Below are 12,266 nucleotides of genomic sequence, written 5' to 3'. Positions count from 1 at the left end.
GTTCCACTGCAGCAGACTTAAACGTACCTGCCCAGCAGCTCTGAATGGAACAACAGAGCTCACAGCTCAGCACTTGAGCTCCTATAAGGGACAGACTGACTCCTCAATCAGTTCCCTGAGCCCCATATATCCAAAGAGACACCTCATAAAGGAGAGCTCGGGCTGACATCTGGTGGGTATCCTTCTGATACAAAGATAACAGAAGAAGAAACTGGCAGCAACCCTTACTGTTCTGCAGCCACTGCAAGTGATTCCCAAGCAAGGAGGATCTGGAGTGGACCTCAAGCAGTCCTACAGCAGAGGGGCCTGACTGTTAGAAAGAAAACTAAAAAACAGAAAGACATAACTTCGTCACTAACAAAAAGGATGTCCACTCAGAGATCCCATCCAAAAGTCACTAACTCCAAAGACTACAGATAGATAAATTCATACAGATGGGAAGAAACCAGCACAAAAAGGATGAAAACATCCAAAACCAGAACGCCTCTCCTTCTCCAAGGGATCACAACTCCTCACCAGCAAGGGAACAAGGCTGGATGGAGAATGAGTCTGAGGAATTGACAGAAACAGGCTTCAGAAAGTGGGTAAGAAAAAACTTCTCTGAGCTAAAAGAACACATTCTAACACAATGCAAAGATACTAAGAACCTTGAAAAAAGGTTTGATGAAATGCTAATGAGAATAAACAGCTTAGAGAAAAATAAAAATGAACTGATAGAGCTGAAAAACACAACACGAGAACTTTGCAAAGCATACACAAGTTTCAATAGCTGAATCGACCAAGCAGAAGAAAGGATATCAGAGACTGAAGATCAATTCAATGAAATAAAACAAGAAGGTAAGGATAGAGAAAAAACAATGGAAAGAAATGAACAAAGCCTACAAGAAATATGGGATTATGTGAAAAGACCTAATCTATGTTTGATAGGTGTACCTGAATGTGACAGAGAAAATGAATCCAAGCTGGAAAACACTCTTCAGGATATTATCCAGGAGTACTTCCCTAACCTAGCAAGGCAGGCCAATATTCAAGTCCAGGAAATAGAGAACACCACAGAGATATTCCTCAAGAAGAGCAACTCCAAGGCACGTAATCATCAGATTCACCAGGGTTGAAATGAAGGAAAAAATGCTAAGGGCAGCCAGAGAGAAAGGTCGAGTTACCCACAAAGGGAAGCCCATCAGACTCACAGTGGATCTCTCAGCAGAAACCCTACAAGCCAGAAGAGAGTGGAGGCCAATATTCAACATCCTTAAAGAACTTTCAAACTAGAAATTCATATCCAGCCAAACTAAGCTTCATAAGCAAAGGAAAAATAAAATCCTTTATGAACAAGCAATTGCTCAGAGATTTCATCACCTGCCTGAAACAAGAGCTCCTTAAAGAAGCACTGAACATAGAAAGGAACAACCAGTACCAGCCACTCCGAAAATGTACCAAATGGTAAAAAGCATCAACACCATGAAAAAACTACGTCAACTCACGGGCAAAACAATCAGTTAGCATCAAGACGGCAGAATCACATTCACACATGACAATATTAACCTTAAATGTAAATGGGCTAAATGCCCCAATCAAAAGACACAGACTGACAAATTGGATAAAAAGTCAAAACCCATCGGTGTGCTGTACCCAGGAAACCCATCTCATATGTAAGGATACACAGAGGCTCAAAATAAAGGGATGGAAGAAGATTTACCAAGCAAATGGAGAGCAAAAAAAAGCTGGAGTTGCAATCCTAGTTTCTGAGAAAATACACTGTAAATCAACAAAGATCAAAAGAGACAAAGAAGGGCATTACATAATAATGCCCTTAAAAGGATCAATGCAACAAGAAGAGCTAACAATCCTAAATATATTTACCCAATACAGGAGCACCCAGATACATAAAGCAAGTTCTTAATGGCCTACAAAGAGACTTAGACTCCCACACAATAATAGTGGGAGACTTTAACACTCCATTGTCAATATTAGACAGATCAACGAGACAGAAAATTAACAAGGATATCCAGGAGTTGAACTCAAACCTGGACCAAGCAAACCTAATAGACATTTACAGAACTCTCCACCCCAAATCCACAGAATATACATTCTTCTCAGCACCACATCACACCTACCCTAAAATTGACCACGTAATTGGAAGTAAATCACTCCTCAGCAAATGCAAAAGAACGGAAATCATAACAAACAGTCTCTCAGACCACAGGGCAATCAAATTAGAACTCAGGATTAACAGACTAACTCAGAACCACACAACTTCTTGGAAACTGAACAACTGGCTCTTGAATGTTGACTGGATAAACAATGAAATGAAGGCAGAAATAAAGATGTTCTTCAAAACCAATGAGAACAAAGAAGACACAACATACTAGAATCTCTGGGACACATTTAAAGCAGTATCTAGAGGAAAATTTATAGCAATAAATTCCCACATGAGAAGCAAGGAAAGATCTAAAATCAACACCCTATCATCAAAATTAAAAGAGCTAGAGGAGCAAGGTTTAAAAAAACCTCAAGGCCAGGCACAGTGACTCATGCCTGTAATCCTAGCACTTTAGGAGGCTGAGGTGGGTGGATCACGAGGTCAGGAGTTCAAAACCAGCCTGGCCAAGATATTGGGAGCCTGTCTCTATTAAAAATATAAAAATTAGCTGGGCATGGTGGCACACCCCTGTAATCCCAGCTACTCAGGAGGCTGAGGCAAGAGAATCGCTTGAACTTGGGAGGCAGAGGTTGCAGTGAGCTGAGATCATGCCATTGTACTTCAGCCTGGGTGACAGAGGTAGGGAGTTGGGGAGGTATAACATGGGGAGAAATGCCAGATATAGGTGATAGGGATGCAGGCAGCGAACCACATTGCCATGTATGTACCTATGCAACAATCCTGCATGTTCTTCACATGTATCCCAGAACCTAAAGTGCAATAAAATAAAGTTGTATATGAATGAATAGCCATAGCAGCATTATTCATTATAGCCATAAGTGAAAAAAAATCCAAATGTCCATCAATTGACACTGGACATCCAAAATGTGATATATCCATATAATGGAATATCAGTCATAAAAAGGAATGGAGTTCTGGTACATGTTACCAACATGGATGATTATTTAAAACATGATGGTGCATAAAAGAAATCACACATAGAAGGCCCATGTTGTACAATTCCATTTACATGAAATGTCTAGAACAGGCAAATCTATAGAGACCAAAAGTAGATTAGCAGTTGCCCAGGGCTGAGGTGAGTGGAGGCTGGAGAATGACTGCTAATAGGCATGGGATTTCTTTGGAGGCTGATAGAAATATTCTGGAATTAGATTAGCAGTGATGGTTGCACATCTTTTAAGATACTAAAAACTAGTGAATTTTAGAGGCATCAATTTTGTGATCTGTGAGCTGTATCTCATTAAAAATGAGAAAAGACCTCTCTCAGATTTGTATCACACTGTCTGATGATCTGGAAGCCTCTGGTGAATACAGAGCTGGCACCAGTTGAAAATCCTCAATGAAAGAAGTCCATGGTTGTTCCCTTCATTTTACTTTTGAGGATACATTAATAACCCAACAACCAACCTCATGAGTCAATGAATATTCTTTACACCTCTGTAGGTCCAGCTGCTGGATGAGAGGATTTGTACAGTTACCTTTTCCCCACCACTAAAACGAAGAGCTTCAACCACATCTTACCAAGGCTGGGTTTGCTCACTATTTCCACATACAAAGATGGAGAGAGCAGAGAGTGCTTGACTAGAAGTCAGGAGATCTGTGTTCTATTCTTGGCTCTGCCATTAACCAACTTAAGCCTCAGTTTTCCCATTTGTAAAACAAGTGGTTGGTACCAAAACTCTCCAGTATCTTTTCTAGTATGAAGCTTCTGTGATTCTAAAAAGAAAATTACCTTCATCTTCTACTCACTACTCTTTCATCCCAACCCCACGTCCTACCCCAACATAGACACACACACAAACCTATAAAGAAGAAACATTCAACCATGATAACCAGGCTATCATTTTCTGCCAGAAAAGATAACTTTGTAGCATGGTTAACAGGGGAAAAAAAAAAAAAAAAAAAAAAAAAAAAAAAAAAAAAAAAAAAACCAAAAACAAAAACGTGGAGCAGCCCAAGAAATGATTTTTACGGACTGATATCCCCGGAGACTCTGGGATGATCCTACTGAACAGTTTCTAGGTCTGGATATTTGTCAGTTGTAAAGCTTGTTAGTTGAAGGTTGCATCTATGAACAATCCTGGTTCCCTTCAACGGAGAGTGGACCTGCACCCACAGAACACCTACTCTATTTTCACCTTGAGTCTTTTCATACAGAACTCTCAGAAGGAGCCACAAACTTTGTTTCACAAATATGTTTTGTTTAGCTTGTAATAAAAAGAAATGCCAATTTTTTTACATCAGTCAATTTTATATAAATATAAAATCTTATGCCTTTTTAAAATAAAATCTAGTACAGTGGTACCCAAATTCTGACTTGTGAAAATTGTCTGGAGCTAAATTGAGCCCATCCCCTTTTGACTTACTCTCAGTTTGCCACAGTCCCCACTACTCCCTCTTGTCCCAAATACTAAAATCAACTATCAGAAAGCTTTTGATATCGTATTTGTGCAGTTAGGTTTTTATCTCATATCTGTTATTTTGTTGTTGTTGTTGTTGTTGTTGTTGTTTGGCTGTTGTTTTTCTTTTCTCCAGATGGCTTCATTCAACACTCGGCTGGCCCCTAAGGGCAGTTGAGGTAACTCAACACAGACAAGAATCTGTCACACCCAAGAACACTATTGGCACCTATATGAGGAAGGCTCTCCGATCTGTATCTCTAGACCAATATGAACACTGTCTCCTAGACATCTCCACATGGCTGCCTCACAGATAACTTAAAATCAATAAGCCTAAAACTTATTCACTTTTCTCTAAATCTTTTGCTATACTCTCTCTTTCTCTCTCACTAATACCATTAACTACCCAGTCAAGAAGGCCAGAGACCTAAGAGTCATCCTACTTTCTGTTCCCTCACCCCTGTGCTTATTCAGTAACCTATGAGCAACAGAAGTTTATCACTCATAGTTCTGAAGGCTGGGAAATCCAAGATCAAGGCACCAGCAGATTCAGTGAGGACCCACTCCTCACAGATTACACCTTTCATGTGTCCTTACATACCAGAAGGGGCAAACAGGCTCCCCCAAGCCTTTTTTATAAGGTCACTAATCCTGTTCATAAAGGCAGAGCCCTCATGATCTAATCACCTACCAAGGATCCTAACTCTTCATATTTATACACTGGAGATTAGGCTTCAACATAGGAACTTTGGGGGGACACCAACATTCAGACCTCTCCAGTTACTCTAACCAGGCCTCTATCACTTCTCTTTGAACTATTGAATCTGGCGTGTGCTGCGTCCCATGCTGCACAAGCGTTCAAAAACCTAAGAGGGAACAGCAGGGGATAAAGAAAAATGACATACAGACAGACATATATAAAGCTGGGCCAGGTGGTCCAAAAAGCTGATGGTGTCAGTCTCTTTGGCCCTGACCTGCCCTAGAGTACTTTATTTTACATGTTTAAAAAGCACATAGCAGAGGAAGGGTGCAGTTACTTAGAACAGCCTGTGGTATAATTCTCACATTTTAACATGCTTCAGCTACCAACGATATTGCAGCAAGGTCAGTGGGAGCTGGTTATCTTTTTCCAGGCCTCTCTGATTTTCTCTGAGACATACACATTTCCCTATTATGGTTTCACTTCTCGAGTTCACCCAAAGTTCGCAGCAGCCTTGCTGTGGAGTCCCCCAGAGGGAGTGGGCTACTCTGGCTCTCTACAATTGAAAATAGTTTTCTAAGATCCTTTTAACCTCTACACTCACCCACTTTCAGCTCATGCACAGAGCGATCACACAGTAAGCTTCTACAGCACGTATCTAGCTATGGTTTTCCCTGTTGAAACCCTCCAGCAGCACCCTGCAGCCTGCTATAGGACAAAGGACCAGTCCAGCCCATGCTGACCTCAGCAGGCATGCAGACCTTTGACTGAATACTGTCTCCCTCCCTAGACTCTGGGCCACACGCCATCTGTCATTTTCTTGACAAGTGCACACCCCAGGCTTTTTCCCACCCTTTACTCAGTAGGTGCTTCCAGGCTGTGAGCACCTGCTCATCTTCGAATACTCAGTTTAGGAGTCAGTGAAACCTCTTCTATTTACTCACTACCATCTTTGTTTGAAACTGATTATTTTTAGATTTTAAGTGTTCTCACCACAAAAGAGATAAGATAATGCATATGTTAATTAGCTTTAGTCATTTCTCTCTACATATGCTTCAAAATGCATTGTACACATATATGCAATGTTATCAATTAAAAAGTAAACACAAACGAATAAAAATCAGCCACTCTTTCTTCGCGTACCCTCTGCCCGCTCCACATCCCACCAGGCCTGCAGGGCATGTGTCTGTTTCCTTTTTAGTTTTCTCTTACTAGCTGGTAAGCTCACTGGGGCAGGGATAGAGTCAGGGTCATCCCGTATCCCCAGTACCCAGCAGAGCACCTGGGAGATACAGTAGTCACTCTGTACGTGGTTAATAAAAGACAGTGTGTGTAAGAAAGTAAGCAGCTCAACTCTGTGTGACCCCTGCCAGAGTCTCCTAACAGGTTCCTTGCTTTCTCTCTTCCTCCTCTAGTTTGTAGACAGAGTGACCTTTTCTCATGGAGTCTTGATTCAGATCCGTTGCTTTTGAGAAAAACCCAAGATTCTGAGGAGTCAGGGTCCTCCCTGTCTCTGTGGCCTCCTCCTCTGTGTCTCCCACCTGCTCCTCCTGGCTCCATCGTCCCCAGCTGCATGGCCATCTGCCAGTCCTTAGTATGTCTCCTGCCCTCCCCTGGCAGAGGGTAGCCAATCCTGCTGGGCCTTTGCTAAGCTCTCTTCCCTCCCTTCCTCACCAAGTTAATTCCTGTCAACTTTCAACTCTCAACGCAGTCACTGCTTCCTCAGGCCCTGACTTGTCTGCCTGGAGAGGTCGAGGCCCCTTATAACACCCTACCCCACCAGGCTGCATAGTCATGCATGCGTGGCCCTGCCAGCTCTTACTCTGGGGCCCTTTGCACTAAACTGGTACCAATGAAAGAAAGGGGAGGAGAGACAGCTTTCAGCCTCTCCTCTGTGGAGGGGAACTGTCCAGCACAATACATTTGTCCCTTGGCATCTGTGGGGGATCATTCCTGGACCCACACAGATACCAAAATCTACAGATGCTGAAGGCCCTTCTATGAAGCGGTGTATTATGGTCATGGAACCTATATGCATTCTCCCATGTACATTAAACCATCTCTAGATTATTTATAATACAACTTAATGCTATGTAAATGATTATTTTAAAATTTGTATTATTTTTATTTTTCCCAAATATTTTTGATTCTGCCAGTTGAATTTGCTGACACATGAATCCAGAGATACAGAGGGCTATCTGTAAATGTTTGGCAGTTAAAGGAAGGCACCTGCCTTAGAAGGTAGCTCAGCAACCTCTGCCACTTCCCTGGTTCATGGGATGGGGAGGGGTCACGGGCACCCCAAAGAGGCTCATCAGCAACCTCCAATCATTTCAGGGCCAAGGGGCCTTCCAGGGGGATGTCTGGTAAATACAGTAGTATTCTTCTCTTTCTCCACTACATTTCCAAGATTATTTATGTGTCCTTAATAGCACTTCTGAGGGGACTTAGGACCCTCCCCGTACTCTCACCTGCAGACCACCCATCCATCTGATACTGTTCATGGTTTTCTAACCAAACAAGACACCTGCCTCCCAGCACACCTTGGCAATGGCCCAGGTGGGGGCTCAGAGAAGGCAGTGAGGAAAAGGCAGGTCCTCTGGTCAGAAAGCTCATTCCAGCGCTGACTCCAGAGAAGCCACATCTTCCAACACTTCAAGCAGTAAGCTCATTGATCAGACAACCCAGAGGGGGGGATGGCCATTCCCCTCTCCAGAGACAGGTTTCCTTTCTACTCTAGGGGAGAGGCAGAGCCTACAGGCACCAAGCTCTCTGCAGAGGGATGGGAGCCCTCACCCCAGAGATAATTGAGGAAGTCCAAATGAGAATGGCAGGTACAATTCTTATGATACTGAGGCCACTCATCTCTCTGTTTAACTTAGCTTCTGAAATCATTCTTGATAATGAGAATGCCATGCCTTTATTTTACTTCCTGCTGTACAATAGATAAGGGAGTAAAAGTCCATCAAGAGAGCACACAAAATCAAGAGGACAGTGATCAAGGGTAGCTTTTACCTGGAATATAATTTGACTTGGTTCTTGACCTTCAAAAATAGAAAATGTCATAGGCTTCAGGGGTCCACTAAACTTCCCTTCTTGGCTGTATCCAGTTGTCTGTTAAAAAAAAAAGAAAGAAAATTAGCATCTTGTATGAATTTGTCTGTGTCATTGTTGATTTTATTAGGGCCTCCAGCACCAATATATGAAGCATAGAATTCTATCATAACCGAAATCTGATCAAAACAGAAGTGAGTGTAATAGCTGCTGAAGCTCTACCATGTCAAACAAAGTAGCTTGTTACAAACCGTTGCATTGCTTTTCTTAAACGTCTGAGAAGAATAGGAGATGAGAAGAATCACCCTATGAGAAGAATATTAACATCCCCATATTCAAAATGAAATTTAAAAAGGTTAACACAGCACACACACATTCAGGTCTGAGCTAAAGCTCATGGTCTTGCACAGTGCCACACTGTCTTCTAAATTCTGTTTTTACTCCAGCTTCATAGAACACCTCCCTCCACTCTTTTTATTTTATAAGGACATTTACGGCAGATTGCCAGCACTCTAAACTTTTGAATTTATAAGGAGGAGAAAGAATATATAGACCTATTTAGTACAAAGTTTGCTTGGCACAGTTACACAGTAAGTTTTAGCCAAATTTGAATCTGAATTTGAACTATAAGCAAAGCTCACTATTTTAACATTTGATTAGCTCTTTACATTCATTTAGAACAAAAATAATAAAAGAACAAAATGTTTACTTTAAGCAGCAGCCCCACAATGGTTCTAAAATCAAAAGACCCTAAACCTGAGAGCCAAGCAGACTCTGCAGACACCCAAGTCAAGACTGGAGTAGTAGTGAGTGTGGCTGGGATGGTAAGAAAAGTGGCTCACATTTGCTACGTTAGTACACGTGGAGCTCTGTACTAAGCACAATTAATCCTGACAACAACCCTCAGGGAGGAAATTACTATTGTTACCCTTGTTTTACAGGTGATGAGACTGAGACTCAAAGAGGTTAAATTATTTGCCCAGGTAATGGCAGGAAGCAGGATTTGAACCTGCAACTCTGGAACCAGCCCTCTCAGCCTCCACACACCAGCAGCCACCAGAGGATGTGAAACAGCCAAGACATCCTGGAGGAAAAACCAGCAGGCTGCACTGAGGATGAGCATGAGAGTGTGACTCCCACCATTCCTGGTCTCAGAACATGGGGAGCATCACTGCAGCCCTCACCACGACAGCACCCCTGAAGGCAGGTGGAGTGGTCACCTGCACGAAGGGGCAGTCAGTCATGAACCCACCTTGGAGCACCCTCTAGGACAAGGGATTTAGTGCCTCATCCCCAAACTGGTCTTCTCTCCTTCCTGGGCAAGTCTTTGGGTCTCCCATTTATGGTGGAAATCCAGGGTGACAGAGATTGAAATCAGAAGCACAATGTGGCAAGCCAATGAACTGGGAGTCCAGGACGGACATCCTGGTGCCACTAGGTTGAGGGGAAACCATTTATTTTCCAGTTATTTAGGGAGAGCAAGTACACTCTTGACATGAAAACTGCTCCCTGCTGGGAATATCCAAAACCCATCAATATGGCAAGGATCAGAGAAAGGTCTTATGCTAGACCCCTCAGTTTGGGGAATCTTGACTAAGTTGGATGCTGGATATCTGGCGAAAGGGCAATAATGAATGAGAACACAGGGGCTTTGAAGTTTGGTTTTCTGTCCTCAGAGTTGTGGTAGGGCCCTAGATTTGCTGCCCCTGGGCCACTGCCAAGACCTCTCCTTTGCTGCCTCCCACCACAGAGGCTGGTAAACCAAGTGGTCCTTTCCCAGATTCCCTAGTGGCCAGGAAGGTGGCCAAGTGGCCCAGTTGTGGTTCATGAAACGAGAGGCGAAGTCCACTGGTTAAGCTTCTGTTTTCCCAATTTAAAAAAAAAGGCAGTTGTGGCTGCCATTGCCCTTTTCCTGTGGCTCCTGCTGAGACAATGGACCTTGTGTCTGCAGTTGGGGCAGCTGTAATGAACCCTGATCGGACAAACCAGCTCAAAAAATGCTGCAACAAAGAGAAAGTAGCCCAAGTCTCTGACAACATCATGGAATTGCTAAACCTGCCTGGATTCCTGGATTGCTACTTCAGCCTTCTTGTTATCTGAGGAAAATAAACTCCTATTTATTTAAAATGCTCTAAATTCAGATTTCCTCTTATATGCAGGAAAATCTTTTTTTTTTTTTTTTTTTTTGAGACGGAGTTTCGCTCTTGTTAACCAGGTTGGAGTGCAATGGCGCGATCTCGGCTCACCGCAACCTCCACCTCCTGGGTTCAGGTAATTCTCCTGCCTCAGACTCCTGAGTACCTGGGATTACAGGCACGCGCCACCATGCCCAGCTAATTTTTTGTATTTTTAGTAGAGATGGGGTTGCACCATGTTGACCAGGATGGTCTCGATCTCTTGACCTCGTGATCCACCCGCCTCAGCCTCCCAAAGTGCTGGGATTACAGGCTTGAGCCACCGCGCCCGGCCTGTTTTTTTTTTTTTTTTTTTTTTTTTTTTTTTTTTTTTTTTTTGAGAGTTTCGCTCTTGTTGCCCAGGCTGGAGTGCAATTACTGCAACCTCCACCTCCCAGGTCCAAGTGATTCTCATACCTCAGCCTCCCAAGTAGCTGGGATTACAGGTGCCCATCACCACGCCCGGCTAATTTTTATATTTTTAGTAGAGACAGGGTTTCACCATGTTGGCCAGGCTGGTCTCCAACTCCTGACCTCAGGTGATCCACCTGCCTCGGCCTCCCAAAGTGCTGTATTACAGGCATAAGCTGCCATGCTCAGCCAAGAAAATGCATTCTTAACTCACAAAGTAATTTTGCCAGACTTCTGGCCCATCTCCTCCTTTTTTTTTATTGCATTTTAGGTTTTGGGGTACATGTGAAGAACATGCAAGATTGTTGCATAGGTACACACGTGGCAGTGTGATTTGCTGCCTTCCTCCCCCTCACCTATATCTGGCATTTCTCCCCATGCCATCCCCCCCAACTCCCCACCCCCCACTGTCCCTCCCTTATTTGCATCCAACAGACCCCAGTGTGTAGTGCTCCCCTCCCTGTGTCCATGTATTCTCATTGTTCAACACCCGCCTATGAGTGAGAACAACATGCAGTGTCTGATTTTCTGCTCCTATGTCAGTTTGCTGAGAATGATGGCTTCCAGGTTCATCCATGTCCCTACAAAGGACACGAACTCATCATTTTTGATGGCTGCGTAATATTCCATGGTGTATATGTGCCACATTTTCCCTGTCCAGTCTATCATCGATGACCCCTTCCTGACACCTTACACTAAAATTAACTCCAGATGGATTAAAGACTTAAACATAAGACCTAACACCATAAAAACCCTAGAAGAAAATCTAGGCAAAACCATTCAGGACATAGGCATAGGCAAGGACTTCATGACCAAAACACCAAAAGCATTGGCAACAAAAGCCAAAATAGACAAATGGGACCTAATCAAACTCCACAGCTTCTGCACAGCAAAAGAAACAGTCATTAGAGTGAATCGGCAACCAACAGAATGGGAAAAAATTTTTGCAGTTTACCCATCTGACAAAGGGCTGATATCCAGAATTTACAAAGAACTAAAACAGATTTACAAGAAAAAAAACAAAACAAACTAGCCCATTCAAAAGTGGGCGAAGAATATGAACAGACACTTTACAAAAGAAGACATACATGAGGCCAACAAACATATGAAAAAATGCTCATCATCACTGGTCATTAGAGAAATGCAAATCAAAACTACATTGAGATAACATCTCACACCAGTTAGAATGGCGATCATTAAAAAATCGGGAAACAATAGATGCTGGAGAGGATGTGGAGAAATAGGAACACTTTTACACTGTTGGTGGGAATGTAAATTAATTCAACCATTGTGGAAGACAGTGTGGCGATTCCTCAAGGACCTAAAAATAGAAATCCCATTTGACCCAGCAATCCCATTACTGG

General features: G+C 42.9%; 1 protein-coding gene across 2 annotated transcripts in view; it reads right to left on the bottom strand.

The window, feature by feature from the left end:
* The window catches only part of CDH17 (cadherin 17), a 79,417-nt gene that overhangs the window by 48,855 nt on the left and 18,296 nt on the right, over positions 1–12,266 (bottom strand). For both annotated transcript variants that reach the window (XM_010349399.3, XM_074386856.1), the window contains exon 3: positions 8,279–8,377. In XM_010349399.3, coding sequence (XP_010347701.1) covers positions 8,279–8,377 — 99 coding nt within the window. The remainder of the gene's footprint in view (positions 1–8,278; positions 8,378–12,266) is intronic.

This window comes from Saimiri boliviensis, chromosome 15 (genome assembly GCF_048565385.1).
Source record: "Saimiri boliviensis isolate mSaiBol1 chromosome 15, mSaiBol1.pri, whole genome shotgun sequence".
Taxonomy (NCBI): domain Eukaryota; kingdom Metazoa; phylum Chordata; class Mammalia; order Primates; family Cebidae; genus Saimiri; species Saimiri boliviensis.
The sequence above is the reverse complement of the archived record's forward strand: the minus strand, read 5'-3'. Positions and strand labels throughout refer to the sequence as shown.